The sequence below is a fragment of the Sceloporus undulatus genome, chromosome 3 (assembly GCF_019175285.1).
Source record: "Sceloporus undulatus isolate JIND9_A2432 ecotype Alabama chromosome 3, SceUnd_v1.1, whole genome shotgun sequence".
Taxonomy (NCBI): Eukaryota; Metazoa; Chordata; class Lepidosauria; order Squamata; family Phrynosomatidae; genus Sceloporus; species Sceloporus undulatus.
The window spans coordinates 76,958,143-76,974,133 of NC_056524.1; the positions used below are offsets into that span (position 1 = coordinate 76,958,143).

Genomic DNA, 15,991 nt, shown 5'->3' on the forward strand with positions numbered 1-15,991 from the left:
CCTGAAACTCTGGAAACTGTCCCATGCAGGTAGTGATATATGGATTGTGTGTTAATACGAATGGACCAGACCTCTTGTGGTACAGCATTGGGACAGAGCTGAATTCTTATAAATTGGGATGCAGAAGAAAGATCTAAAGCAGGAAGGAGGAACTGAACTCTTTCCTGCATCTTCCCCAACCCCGTATAATTTTTCTCCAGTTGTGTTCCTCTCTAACTGTAAATGGGATAATTTTGTAGACAGTTGCTTATCATCTGAAATTGAAAATGGCATTATCTGTGGTCTTCTATTTAAACATTTTATAAAATACCTTTTAACCAAAGTTCATCTGGCTTACATATATGATGCCAATGCCTTTGAGGACATTGATGTTGCTTTCCTTTTCAAAGTTGATAATTTACTCTACTGGAACTTTTTAGGAGGAACATACTATTTTGTATTATATTTTTCAGAAAATTTAACCAAATTTTCTCAAACATTCTTGTCTCCCCAACCTCATTATTTTCTTACCTTTGGAGTAGCAATATGTAGATCCATCCCAAATTTAGCAGCACTTAGCATAATAGAATTCAGAACATTATTTCCATCACCTATCCAGCTGAGGGTCAATCCATTCAAAGACCCGTAGTGTTCCTAACAACAACAAGAGAATTAGCACGACATGGTAACTGTGATTTTTGTTAAAGCAGTGATGAGTCAACAGTATCACAGCAGCATAGATGTCAGAATTTGCTAACTATGAAATATATCATATTTATAATCATGCTCATAATTCATAGTTTAGTTGGCCAGCAGGGTTATTCCCAATCATCATAATGCCAATTATTCCTGTCACTGCCTTGCTAAAATATTCTATTGTATCACAACTTTACAGTGTCAGTTTGTAAAGTCAGAGGCTTTCATGGCCGGCATCCATAGTTTTTGTGGGTTTTTCGGGCTATGTGGCCATGTTCCAGAAAAGTTCTTCCGGACGTTTCACCAGCATTTGTGGCTGGGGTGCCAGCCACAGATGCTGGCGAAACGTCAGGAAGAAACTTTTCTGGAACATGGCCACATAGCCCAAAAAACCCCACAAAAAACTTGTGTCAGGGATTTATACTCTGTAGCATATTATTGCAGAGGAAATATAAAATTGCAGAGGTGGGTCATCTCATCCAAACCCACCAGTAGAGGAGTCCACACCTTAAGCAGCTCTCACAGAAGGCCATTCACCATTTGTTTACAAACCTCCAATGAAAAGGGTCCAACCTACACCAGGATAGTTGATTCACTACTGAAAGTCTTACCAGGGAAGATTCTCCTAGTGTTAATCACAATCCAATTTCTTTAAATTTGGACCCACTGTATGGGTCCTACTCTTTGGAGAAAGAGAAAAATGCTTGCTCCATCTTCCATGTGACAGATGTTGATGTTTGAAGATGGCTATCACATCACCTTTCCATATCTCTCCTTCGGGCTAAATACCCAACACTCTAATTTCTTTTTGGAATCAGTTCCAGGCACTTCAGTATCTTATAGTCACTTGCTTTTTAGACACATTATAGCTTGCTGATATCTCTTACATTGTGGTGTGCCCACACAAATACTCCAGATGAGGTTCTCACCAAAGCAGAACAAATGGTAATGGTACTACTCCTTTCATTTGAACACTATGTTTTGTTGATTAACCCACAGGACTCCAAAACTGGGATGGGGGGGGGGGCAACACTGGCATGCAGGTTGTTCTCAGTTCTTCAGTTTAGTCCAGCATAGCCTTTATGTTCTTAAATCAACCCAAATCTGAAGAATCAAGAGAAATCTCTTTAGGGTCTCGGCTTATGCAGAAGCCAGCGTTGAAAATAACGAGGGCTTCTTTCTCATCTAGACAATGAGCCCCACAAACTGGGCTTTTCTCTATTTCTTGGAGAAGTACCAAACCATCCAAGTAAAAGCAAAAGAAATATAGAACAGGTTAAATATAAAGGAACAATAAAAGACACTCTTGTATTGAGATCAATGTTAATATAAAATCTATACCATTTAAATGTTTCTGGCAGGTTCCTTTGGATTTCAATCACTACTGGGATTTATCCCAATGAAAAAATGCTTCTGTGTTGAATGATCAAGCATCATTATGACTATGGAAATAAAAATTAATTTTAAATTTTAAAGAGATGTGGACTTTATGTTTAATGTATTCATTTACAACAGTTTTTCTGCCTGCATCATGATAACAAGGATACTAAAAGGAGTGTCTTGGAGAATTGTGGATTCTCCTTTGTTGAGATTTCTAAGCACAGATTGGATTTTCCTTTCTCAGGAGTGCTTTAGTGTGGATCTCTGCATTAGGAAGGGGTTACATTTCAACTCTATGATTCTATGATGCTGAAATGAGTGATCAGTACCCTAAAGGTCTAAAGTATTGAGAAAAATTGTCTGATCTTACAGTGCAAACAAAAAAATTACAGGGGAAAAACACATACTGTGTAGATGTTACTCACCCAATGATGACTCTGAGATACAATGCTTGTAGTAGGCTTTACTTCTTCCGAATTTTATCTAGCACACAAAGTAAAGTGGATGCCACAAGCTCCTCTTGTCAGGACCATGTTGTAAACAGGTCTGAGGAAAATGACATGGAGGGTGGCCACTATGTGGGGCTGTAGCAGAAGTTATGACAGTTCTAGTGGCAGTAACATGAGTCTGCATTTTTAAACAGTGCATCATGGGAAGAAATGATGTAACTGTCACTTTTCTTTCTGAGAGGAATGTCGGTCAGACCATTGGTATTACTGTAATTGCCTCAGAGGTTGTTGTTATGGTCGATTGGTTGGTAAAGTAACTTATTTGAGAGTTTCAAGACGGATGTCTTATACTCTGTGTAATCTTTGTAAATAAATTATATAAACAAAGATTAAAGTACCTTCATTTGAGAGAAAACTCACTGTACTGAGATTCATTCCTGTGTTGGAGAGGAAGTTTGCTATGCAACTAAGGGCTGGACAGATGGCCCAAAAGTGGCGTGCCGCTGCTGATACTAGAATTTGGGAGCGCGCAGTAAACTACACGCTCCCAAACCCTAGCACATGTGAGTGCCGCCATAATTGCGCGCGCCCGCCTGTTTGGGCCATGCTCATTGTCGCGGCAACCAAATGGGCCGCACCAACGATGCAGAGGAGAATGGGGCCACCCCTTTCTCCTCTTTAGTGCCAGGGTGTTCCAGGAGCATGAAGCCCCAAGGACACTCTTTTCTGGGCCACGGAGAGAAGGCATTTTGCCCCTTGTCCATGGCTCAGAAAAAGCACCGGATTGGGGCCACAGGGCTACCAATGAGGCTGGCTGGCCCCAGTCCAGCGTGAAAAAGGGGCAGCACAGACCCGCCCCTTTGGGGTGGTTTGTACAACCCCTAAGATTCTTCACAGACCTTCTTCTGGGCATCTTGTCCGCGTACATAAAACTCTTCTTGGTTCTTCCGACAAGGATATGAACCCAACATGCCTTGACACCCCTGCCCTCGTTCTACTCCAGGTGACAGTCCACCTTTGGCTCAGTTTAAAATCTACAGGCTATATTTTTTGAGAGCCAGTGTGGGGGGTAATGCTTTGAGTGTTATACTATGGGCATATTCCAACTACACTACTGTTACCAGCGCTATTATTCCACTTTAACTGTGATGGCTGCCTCCTGTGGAATCCTGTTATTTTGCAGTTTAGGGAGGGCATTTAGAATTTCAAAGCCACGAGAGCTCTTAGGGGACCACGAAGCTAGAAACCCCAGTCTATCTCCTGCTGATTTTGGAATCTTCAATCAGGCCACACAACTACTATCATAGTGCCTGAGGACACAGTCAGGTTCTAGGATGGATTTCTCCCTTACAATTCAATCATTCATAGATAAGAAACACCTCAAGTGCACAACCAGTAATTGAAAGTCCTCTCCCTGCATTCAGTGTAAATTACTAGCATGTACAGACTGCATTCAATCTTTGGGCCTTGTGGGTTATTTCCGTAGTGTTCATACTTCCACGGAGTGCACTCGATGCAGTTTTGTGGGGTTGGATGGTGGTGTGCCTCAAAACCGACTTACCCCGGTATATTCAATTTGGGGTTTTTTTTCTGTGTCTTTTGAAAAGATGCCGATCACCGCAAATGGAGAATGCGCTGCCAATTTGATTTTGGGGCATTCTGAACCAATTCTTTCCAAAACAAGGGAGGGTTGTGTGCAGAGAGATGGAACATACCACATCCCACTGATCTTGCCACTGCAGTCAGTCTTGTTTAGCTAAGCCTCTTAATTTTGGGGTCATGATAGCACCCTTCATCTCATTGATCTAGTCACTTATAAAGATGTTGAACAACACTTTAGGACAGAATCCTGTAACAAACCTACTGTCCCTTCTCTACAGGAATCTTGGTGAGCTCTGAATCTCTTTGATTTGCTCTGTGAACAGATATCTGTCGGTACAATCCATCTATCAGTAGCATCATCAGACCACATTTTTTCCAACCTGTCTACAGGATATCAAGAGGGCTTTGTTTAAAGTCTTTTTGAAAACACTACATCCACAGGGGTATCTTATCTGCTAAGCTTGTAACTTTTTCTTGCTTTTTAAAAGAACAAAGATTATATGGCAAGATGTGTTTTTGAGGAAAACTCAACCTGGCTCTCAGTATTACAACATATAGCCAAATGTGGGCTAGTTGCACAGGGGCATGCTGATACATAAATGGAAGTCTTGGGCTAAAAACAATATTGGACTTGCATCAAGATTCATGTAAATTATCAAATTTTAGCTATGACTAACAAGTCCCATTAATTTCATTGGTCTATTTTATGTAGGACAAATGTTGTCTTTAGCCCATTCAGCCTACCGTAAATGTATTTGTTCCATATCATACATGTTTTACAATTCTACAGCTATATTTCCATGAGTAGTGACTAGAGAGCAGTTTGTGGTATAATGGTTTGAGTATTGGGCTACAATTTGGGAAACCAGGACGCAATTCCCTGCTCAGCCATGGAAAGATGGATGACTTGGGTGAGTCACTCAGCCCCTGATAGCTTTGCCTTAGGGTCACCATAAATCAGAAATGACTTAAACAGATGGCAAGGGGCCTTTTGGGTATATTCACAGAATACTAGTGTTGCCTTATATTAGATTTAAAAAGTGCCAACTTCATGTTGGTTGTTTTTTTGTTTGTTGTTTTTTGCTTTTTTAAAAGAAAGATGCTTTTAATTTTTCTTATAGCTGTAAAAATAACTGGAAATGTGTGGATCTTAAAAAAAACAACTCAAAAACAAACTATTGGAATTTCAGTACTGTTGCCGTGACCAGGAATGGGTCTTCTGTGCATTATTAACTCTGGTCTTCTTTATGTATGCTACAATATTAATAAACTATGCAAAAAAGCTCTATAGGGTAGCTCTAAATCACATAATGTATTCAAATTAAAGGCTACAGCATTTTTAGATATGCGTTTGAATGCTTTCTAATGTAGAATAGGCCTGAATAAAGTCAATAACAACTGGTTATCCAATCAATATTACTTTCTATTACATATTTCTGGAGAAAAAAAAGAGCATAGTCTATCCAATGATTGAAAACCAGTTATTAACTCCCAGCTGTTTGTGGTCCATCTCCTGAATCATATAAATGAAGAGAGGATGAAATATGAATGGAAACACAGCTTTAAGCTGGTATCCCAGGCAGTGATCGGGCAGGGGATAAGTTGTTAGCACAGCAGCAGGCAATGAATAGTTACATAAGAACAGTGAGTCATTTGTGATTACTAAAAGCCTTTCAATTTTTGGTGACAAAAACACACTGTAGGAGTGGTAGGCAAATGGGGCAGGCTGTTGCAGACAAAAAGTACAGATGAAACGTGATTTGTTTCACTCTGCACTGTAATGGGGCCTAATTTCTTTTTTAATTAGATTCTCTGGTGTGTTACATCATTCAAAGAAGTAACTATGGGGTGTTCCCACTTAATATTTGAAACGATTTAAAATACAACGTTTTTAATAAAAACCGATTCAAATAACCCTGGTGTTATCTCGCGTTCCAAAACGCGTTATTCTTGTTCCTTCTGGTTATTTAAATCGAAGTTTTTACCTGCAAGCGTTCCTACTTGGCATGAAATCAGTGTTTAAATAAAGCGATTCTTCTCTTCCCTAACCTTATTTGGAGCTGTCAATCAATAGTACGTCAGAATGACGTAACGTTAACCCGGATTATTTGGAGCGATTTAACTTTCGTCAGCGTTTCCATTTCATTGCCGTTTTGTGATGATTGTATTTTTGGCGGTTTTTTTTTTAAAATGAACCAATCAAGGCGCTTAAACGATCAAAACGTCATAAAGCGCGTCAGCCTTATATACATTTTCCCTCCGAATTTAGTAGGAAACCCCAGCTCTTTTCCAGAGGAACTATGGGATAGGTTTTGCATGACAGCATCCCCTCTTCATGTTCTCCAAGACAGCCAGGGCAGAAATCCCTTCAGAGAGCCAGAGATCAATGGGGGGGCTTCTGGCAAAAGCGAATTAGTAGGAAAAACAAGCTCTTTCCAGAGGAACTATGGGATAGGGAGGGAGAAGGCAGATTCCGTTTGAGAAAGAGAGGGAGAAAGGCTCTATTTCCCCCCCCCCATGATCAGAGCCCTTCCTGTCTGGGCGAGATCAGATGCCTCCTCGCGAGGAGGCCTTCCCTTCCCTGCCTGGGCGGAGTCAGAGCCCAGCGGGCAGGGAATGCCTCTTTGAGAGGAGCTTCCCTTTCCTGCTCTCTCCGTTTAGAAATGGGCTCTCCACACCCAGAGGGGAGGTTGCAATCCACGGGAGAAGCCTTGTTAGTCCTTTGCAGAAGCAGGCGCTTAAAGGCTGAAGAGATTAAGCGCCTTGTAAAACCATATAAAATAAAAAATAAAAATAATCCTTATCTCTTATTGAAAGACCACAGCGAACAAAGGGGTGAGGGAAGAAAAAAAATGGCGACAGCCACGACGGATGGGGACAGAAAGGGCAACTCCCCCCAAGGACAGCCCCCACCGCAGTCGCTCCTCCCATCCATCAAACCCGATTCAAAGGCTGTCGTTCCTATTTAATAACCCGGTTTCCTAACTCAAATCAATGGAAAAACGTAGGTCGGGCCCTAGTGTTTTTTTAACACGTGTTAAATGAGGAAAATTCAATTTAAATTTTTATCCCGCTCTACGATTCGATTTTGTAGTGGGTCGATTGCGGGTTGCTCTAGAACCGTTCTAGGTTTTTAATCGGATCCTATGAAGGCCACTCCTTGGATTCGATTTCAGAACGCAGGGTTTCCCCCTAGTGGGAACATCCCCAAAGGCTAAAAGAGCAACAGTTTCTCAGAGTACCTCACTAGCAAACAGAGCCTATACTCTTCCATTACTGTATTCTTTCAGTTCTCGAACAATGTTTATAGCGGGGGGGGGGGAGCACATAATATACATTTATAGAAAGAGCCACTGTAGGGTTCCCACAGTTTCCCATTTTTTCTTTGTTTCCTTCAAGTATACTGAAGAACACCCACTCAGAACATGAGTGATTCATCTTTGTGCCCTGCATGGTTTTGCCATGAATATTCTGGTGTTCTAGTGTTTCCTGAAGCAAGCATACGAAGTGTGAATAATAAAAATGTGTCTATAAATACTGTAGGGAGTTGCAGGCCAATTTGGGCACTGAGGCACCCAGATGTGAGTGTTCAAGGAAGGCTACATACCTGTTATATTTTACATATTTCTTCAGAAAACACTTATGAAATGAACACAGTTGCCATGTACAATGGGGAACTGCTCACAAAGAACAAGATGAACTAGTGAAGGTTTCCATACATGTGGGTCAAACCAACTTTGAACCATTCTGTTCACTTTTTAAGAGGCTGATCATTAATGTGAAAGAGCCATTTGGAACATAAACAATTTCCTAATTATTAACTATTACCAGCTACTTAAGTTTACTACTTACTACTACTACTTCTAATATCCGGCCTTTTCTCCAATTCGGGACTCAAAGCGATGTATAATAGATTTAAAAAAGGATAGTTAAAAAGTAAATTGTTTTTGATTGATATTATTGTTTTGATTGATATTATTGTTTAGCTACTTTGTTATATTGTATCTATTTTTATTCTGAACTCCTGTGAGTTTTAAAATAGTATTAGTATTAGTATATAGTAGAGGCATACTGGTATAAAAGTTCTGAAACAAATGATTTGTGTAGGTGTTTGGGGACTGACTGTGTGACTAAGGCAGCATCCACACTACAAAAATAACCTAGTTTGAAAACATTTTAACTGCCGTGGCTCAATGCTATGGAATTCTGTGAACTGTAGTTTTGTGAGACATTTAAACTTCTTGTCAGAGAGTTCTGGTGCCACAACAAATTACAGTTCCCGGAATTCCATAGCATTGAAAATGGCATCAAACTGGATTATTTCTGCAGTGTGGATAGAGTCTGAGACACTCAAAAGGTCTCAGGCAAACATCCAGAATCAACAACATTTGCTTTTTCAAACACTATTGTAAAGGAAGGTTTATCAAATGTCTGCTAAAGTAGATTGTCTCAATATCATGAGGCAAAGTTTATGTTGTATGAGGGAACCACTTCCTTGCTGTTGTGTGTGTATTTGTCTTCAAGTCATCTGTTGACTTATGGTGACCCCATGAATTTCAAAGGGTTTCCTTAGGCAAGGAATACTCAGAAGCAATTTGCAAGTTCCTTCCTCAACTGCTACACCAGTAATATTTGAGCAGGAATTTATCAAGAGTAGGAATTTCAGGGCAAAGTGGTAGGAGGAACAAGAGATGGTTAGAAAATGTAACTAAGCTACTGCTTTAAGTAATTTATTTCCATAAATCTTGAAGCCTACCCCTTCTCCAAGCTTCCTCACCTCATACCAAAAGAGCCATGCCAGGCACGATTACAGCCATATATAAAGAGAAAAGAATGTTCAGAAGAAGAGATGGAGAAATGAAATATGATGGATCTGCTGGTGGCAACACACTTTAGACAATGGAATATAAAAGGGGGTCAGCATCTAAACATACTAGCTCTCACAAACCATGAATCTAACTCTTTGTCTTCAGGGGATGGATCCAGTAAGTCTAAGGTATCAGAATGCAAATTTGCTCACACTAACCTCTAAGATCCATCTTGATTGCACCTCTCTTGTTGTTATCTCAAGTAAAGCTTAAAAGCTCCATTAGAATCGCATCACTGGAATCAGCAAGTACTGAAGAAGACTAGCTCCATTTAACAGAAGATACTTGGCTCACCAAAGGGAGAAATAGCCATGCAGATGAAGCTGTGCCTGTAGCTATAATTAAGGTTCAGTCTGGGAGTGTTTATTTTTTGTCCTCTACCTGAGCTTCTCATGGAACTGTCTAGGCCATTACTTGCTTTGTTTGAACTTGGCTTTGTCACAACCTGAAGTCCTCTGCTTGACTTGACTTAATCAGAACTTAACCTTTTCTTTGCTTGACTTCACCTTTCTGAAACCTGATCTCTACTTTGCTTGACTTTACCTTATCAGAGTCTAAATTTTTTAAGGCTTGATGTTGCTTTACCAGAACCTGAATAGATGCTATGATCCAACTATGCATTTTTGGAGGATGACTTTGGCCTGTTACAGACTGCCAAAATAAAGCTGCTTCGGGTCTCTTTGGAGGTATGCGATTTCAATTATGCATGGGTCCTAAGAGTCCGGAGGTCGCGCCAAAGCCCCACTCCATTCCTAAGCACTGGAGTGCAGCTTTGGTGCAGCTTCCTGATTCTTAGGATGCATGCATCATTTAAACAGCATACCTCCAAAGAGACGCAAAGCAGCTTTATTTTGGCAGTCTGGAACAGGCCATAGGTAATTTAGAGGAATACAGAATATTCGCTTCACTTGTTCCCCATCTCAGAACCTAACATGCCTATCACACACACACCACCACTGCACACAAACCCAGTACACACATACTCAGCTTCTGCTAGATCTCCATCGGGATGAGACTACTGCCTGGGCCAGAACTGCCAAAGAAAAGTGCAAATGCCATAGGCTCCCAATAAAAATAATTAAAAATACTGACTATTAGTACACTGCATTTCAAATTTCTCACTTTTATTTCAGCATTCCTTACCACAGCTGTATAATACTGTATTGTAGTATCAGTTCCACACTACATATAGAAAGATTGAACCTGGAAACACCAACTTGCTTAAGGTCCTCTAGTAAATTTGTGGCTGTAGTCACATTTGAATGAGCTCACTACTCACATTCTGAATTCCTGTGCTAATCTGTATATTTCTGGGGAATTCTATATCTCAAACAGTTAGAATTTATGTCTGAATTTTAAAATTGCAGTTTGCTCAAAGCTAAATTGTAAATCAGGGAACAGAACATTACCTGAAGTGTAAGGTAATCAGCCAAAATCTGGATAGGATGGCCAGAATCTGATAATCCGTTTATTACAGGGATTGTGGCCTCCTGTGCCAACACCTCTAGATCAGTCTGTTTATATACTCGTGCCAGGATTGCATCTGTCATGGTTGACAATACCCTACAGAAAGCAAAATAAATACAAAGCCTATTAAAGATATCACCAAAAGTAATACAACAACAATTCATCTTTCTCCCCTGCTGCTGGGTAATTTGTATTGCCTGCAGAAGTTTAAATTCTCCACCAAAATATCAATCAATCATGCATAAAGAAACTAAACAGACGCATTCAACAAACAAAATGGTTTGTTTTTAATTGCATTTAATTTTATTGGGAATCTGTACAATGTACTTTGGTATGATGTAATTTTTTAATCTGTATCTGTTCTAACATTTGTAAACTGCCTTCAGTCTGAGACTGGGAGAAAAAGATAAGATATAAATAAGTATAATAAAGAAACAATGATGATGATGTACAATCCAGAATATGTGAATCAAAATAACCATGCCTTGTTTCTTTGTAATTCATACTGTTTAATGTACGCCTTAGACAGCATATGTGTAAAATCAGTCACTGAAGACCATAAATAAGTGGGTGCTATTGTGTTCACATTCTCCTTTAGGACTTTTTCTAGCCATCTAGTTGGTCACTGTGTGAAAACACAGCTAGACTGCATAGGCTTTGGGTCTGCTCTAGCATGGCACTGCTTATTTTGCCTTCTTTTTGGTTTCTTATACATGCTGTTTTAAAAATAATCAACAGAAACAGACACCCTCATTAATACATTATGGTATCAAAATGGAGAACAGATTTCAAATACAAATGTAAAATCTGTGGCAAAAGGTCTGCTAGCAACTGTTTTGGATACTGATTCACCATAATGTCAGTTGTTGCCCAGAAATTGTGTCAGACTAAATTCGCCACCATATAATTTTATCCAAAGATCTTTTGGCTTCTTCTAATACGGACATCTAGTCCTAAAGTGTCCTTTCCACTTTGCTAAATTTTACATCACCTATCTCCATGGTGGCGAACCTATGGCACATGTGACATCTCTGGCATGCGGAGCTCTCTCTGCCAGCATGCGTGCTGGCTCCTGCTCTTTCCTCAATTTCCTGTCCCTTTAACTTTCTCTAGGGAGGCAGTTAAAGGGACGAGAGGACAGAGGAAGAGGGAAGAGGAAGAGCAGGTATGTGCCTGTTCTTCCTCTCCCCCCACCACCGCTATTAACTGGTTTCCAAAAGCCAGTTAAAGGCAGAGGAGGGCAGGGAGCAGAAGGAGCAGGCGCATGCTTGTATCCCCCCCCCTCGCCTTTAACTGGTTCTCAGAGCCAGTTTAAGGCAGAGGACGGCAGGAGAAAGAAGGAGCAGGAGTGTGCATGTTCCTTCCTCCCTCCCCCAGTTACGTTTTCCACAAGTATCTGTATCCAGACTCTGAAAGGAAAAAGGTGGTGAACCTAACATGAGCAGTGTGTGGTGTCAATCTAGCCTCTGAAGAGTGCAAGAGGTACTCCTCTCTGATCCATTATTTCTGATCAGAAGATAGAGGCTACTGTGGAGACTCCCCTATCCCTGTTTTCCAATTGGGAAGACAAGAAAAGCACAATGGGAATCTCTATTGTTAAAATCTATGTTTCCACTGGAGATAAGAGTGGTGAGTTTTGCCTGCCCTGTGTTCTTTCTTATGGAAGAAACTACAATGTTATCAAAGGTACATTGACCCAAGTGGAGGTGTTGCTTGGGTCAGTGTCTAGCTTTGCACCCTTTCCTAATTTCCTCCATGTGTGGAATGCAAAGAAGGAGTAAAAGCATTCAGCCAACCTAGAGAGCCAACTGAGTACTCATCTACTTCCCACAATGCTGGCTGAGTGGTCATGGATCTGCTCCCACTCTCTTCCTATACATGTGGAAATGGAAGGAAAGGGCAAAGCTGGGTCCAGTTGGTGCTGTAGCAATGGCTCTGAAACATCAAGGGTATGGTCATACCTCTGACATCTTTTGACCCATGTGGGGCCAGAGGAATGGAAATCCTACATTGTTTTTCTCCACCTAGAGCTGTGGTGGTGAACCTATAGCATGTTTGTCAGAGATGACACACGAGGGCATGCGGGGAGCAGGGAAGAGAAGGAACAGGCATGCTCCTGTTCCTCCTCTTCCTGTGCATCCTGGGCCTTCAGCTATCTCCGAGGAGGCAGCTGAAGGCCCGGGAGGGTGGGGAGAAGAGGAGGAACAGGTGCGTACCTGTTCCTCCACTCCCCACTGCCCAGGCCTTAATCTTTCTCTGGGGAAGTCCTGTCCCTGGAAGGTCCCATCCCCTAATGTTCCACCCCCTGGAAGGCCTGCCCCCCTTGGCACTGGGTAACAACTGGTGCGGGAACATCTTTGAGTTTGCGCACTCGGTCTCTAAAAGGTTTGCCATCACTGACCTAGAGTGTAATTGCCCCATGCTTTGTCAGGTGTACAATAAATGCACTAATCACTGATTCCAACACAAATTCAACAATCCCTGCTGCCTTCCTCTCATATGCTAGACATGGTGTCATTTTGAATAACAGCTCTGAATGTCATACGTGTTAGTGATGTTCTGTTTGCCTACAATCACTATTGTGCACAGAGAGCTTGAACCACGAACATACAATTGGGTTTTCTCAGATCTCAGTCTATCTATTAAACATACAAACAATGAATAGGTTGTTGTGGGAGACTAACATTTCTAATTATGCACATTTTATCACACCCTAAACTTGGAAAGTTGAAACATTCAGGCAGTTTTACTGTTTTCACCATATAAATAGACAAATAAAATGGAACAGACACAGGGTATGCTACAAACCGTGCGGTGTCAGTGATGCTCTCATTAATGCCCAGGTGAATATCTTGTAGTGTGAGGAAACATGGATGACCTCCAAGGAGAGCAAATCCTAAAAGAGATATAATCCTTAAAATGTGCAAACTAAGGCCCAGTACAGATGGGACGCCCTCGTCATGTGCTAGGGGTTGGCCGAGGGCGCTCTGCCCACACGTGCCTCAACCCTATCACATGACGCGACGGACACTTAGCGTCTGCACATTGTGGCACCATAATGACATTGTGAGTGCGCCACTGGCGCACTGCAGCATCATTATGGCGCTGCAAAAAGAACCTGCTTTTTGTAGGTTCTTTTTGCTACGTGAGGAAGCTGCACGGTTTGTCCGCTGCAGCTTCCTCATGCAGCAAAACAAGGTGCCAGCAGACCGCCGTTTTTGGGCAGTCTGTACCGGGCTTAAGTACTTCAAATTGTTGTGGATAGTAATTTACAATCCCATTACAAATAGAAATTGTAACTCATCAAGTTTTTCTAGCATATAGATATAGTTGTGGGGATTATCTTACTTGATGCATTTTCTTCTTGACATACAACAAACCTATGGCCTGGGGCAAATGTTGGTGTAATGCCATCTTTCAAATAAAATTTCAATACTATCAAAGCACTTCTAGTATTTCTTTTTAAAAAGAGAGAGAATCTATATCTATTCCTTGTCTATATCAAAAATATTAACAAGCTATGCTATCACATTTAAAGTTTTCTCTAGATGAATGTCATGATCTCATCATCACAGTACCCTGGTATCACCCTCTGGCTCCTCTTCTTTCTGCATGGACAGCTATTAGGAGCCATTCCACTTGGCATCTGCCAAGACAGAAAGTGAGTGGGGAGGATGGGGAAGGCAACAAGTCCCACACTGCTGGCTTGACTGAAAGCAAATGAAAACCCTTCCCCATGCAAGCAGAAAGCACAAAGATAGAAACCAGATTGAGAGTACAGCTGTATGCAAAGGGTTAAAGCTCTCCTGCTATCTGTATGACATCGTCTAGATCTGGTTCAACCCTCTCTGTGCCAGTTATTGGGAGGTGCTCCCCCCCCCCCCCCACCGAAAACATTGTTCGAGACTGGAAAATACAGTAATGAAGAGTTATAGGCTCTGTTTGCTAGTGAGGTACTCTGAGAACTGTTTGCTCTTTTAGCCTTTGGGGGATGTTCCCACTAGGGGAAACCCTGCGTTCTGAATCGAATCCAAGAGGTGGCGTTCATATGAGGACCGATTTAAACCTAGAACGGTTCGAGAGCAACCCGCAATCGACCCCACTACAACGAAGTCGTAGGAGCGGGATAAAAATTTAAATTGAATTTCCTCATTTAACACGTGTTAAAAAAACACTAGGGTCCGACCTACGTTTTCCCATTGATTTGAGTTAGAACCGGAGATTTAAATAGGAACGACAGCCTTTGAACGGGTTGGTGGATGGGAGGAGCGACTGCGGTGGGGGCTGTCCTTGGGGGGAGTTGCCTTCTGTCCCCATCCGTCGTGGCTGTCGCCATTTTTTTCTCTCCCTCACCCCTTTGTTCGCTGTGGTCTTTCAATAAGAGATAAGGATATTTTTATTTTATTTTATAAGGGTTTACAAGCGCTTAATCTTCTCAGCGCTTTAAGCCCTGCATCTGCAAAGGACTACACGGCTCTCCCGGTGGATTGCAACCTCCCCTCGTGTGGGGAGACCCATTTTAAACGGAGGAAGGCAGAAGGAAAGGCTCCTTCAAAGAGGCATTCCTGCCGCTTGGGCTCTGATCTCGCCAGCAGGGAAGGGGCCCTGGCAGGAGGCATCTGTCTCGCCAGACAGGGAAGGCTCTTGATCATGGGGGGGAATAGAGCCTTTCTCCCTCTTCTTTCCTACAACGGAATCTGGCCTTCTCCTCCTATCCCTAGTTTCCTCTGAAAGCTTTTTTCCTCCTAATTCGCTTTTGTCCACAGCCCCCCCATTGATCTCTGGCTCTCTAAGGATTCGTGCCTGGCTGCCTTGGAGACATGAGATGTCTCATGCAAACCTATCCATATGTCCTCTGGAAAGAGCTTGGGTTTCCTACTAAATTCGGAGGGAAAAATTTAATTAGGCTGCAGCGCTTATGAACTTTTGATCGTTTAAGCGCCTTGATTGTTTCATTTTAAAAAAAAAACCGCCAAAAATACATCATTTCACAACAAACGGTCAATGAAATGGAAACGCTGACGAAGTTAAATCGCTTCCAAATAACCGGGTTAACGTTACGTCATTCTGACGTACTATTGATTGACAGCTCCAAATAAGGTATGGAAGAGAAGAATCGCTTATTTAAACACTGATTTCATGCCAAGTAGGAACGCTTGGCAGGTAAAAACTTCGATTTAAATAACCAGATGGAACAATAACGCGTTTTGGAACCGAGATAAACACCAGGGTATTTTGAAGGCGTTTTTAATTAAAAACGTTGTATTTTAAAATCGTTTCAAATATTAAGTGGGAACACCCCCATAGTAAACTTCTTTGAAGATGTAACACACCAGGAGATCTAATTAAAAAAAGAAATATGGCCCCATACAGTGCAGAGTGAAACAAATCAGTTTCATCTGTACTTTTGTCTGCTAACAGCCTGCCCCATTTGCCTACCACCTACAGTGGTTTTGTCACCAAAAATTGAAAGGCTTTTAGTAATCACAAATGACTCACTGTTCTTATGTAACTATATTCATTGCCTGCTGCTGTGCTAACACTTATCTC

At 41.5% G+C, this 15,991-nt stretch overlaps 1 protein-coding gene across 4 annotated transcripts in view; it reads right to left on the reverse strand.

The window, feature by feature from the left end:
• OTC (ornithine transcarbamylase) overlaps positions 1-15,991 on the reverse strand; it is a 47,460-nt gene that overhangs the window by 8,180 nt on the left and 23,289 nt on the right. For all 4 annotated transcript variants that reach the window (XM_042460868.1, XM_042460867.1, XM_042460866.1 and 1 more), the window contains exons 5-7: positions 13,250-13,337; positions 10,384-10,537; positions 511-633 (exon numbers count right to left, since the gene is read on the reverse strand). In XM_042460868.1, coding sequence (XP_042316802.1) covers positions 511-633; positions 10,384-10,537; positions 13,250-13,337 — 365 coding nt within the window. The remainder of the gene's footprint in view (positions 1-510; positions 634-10,383; positions 10,538-13,249; positions 13,338-15,991) is intronic.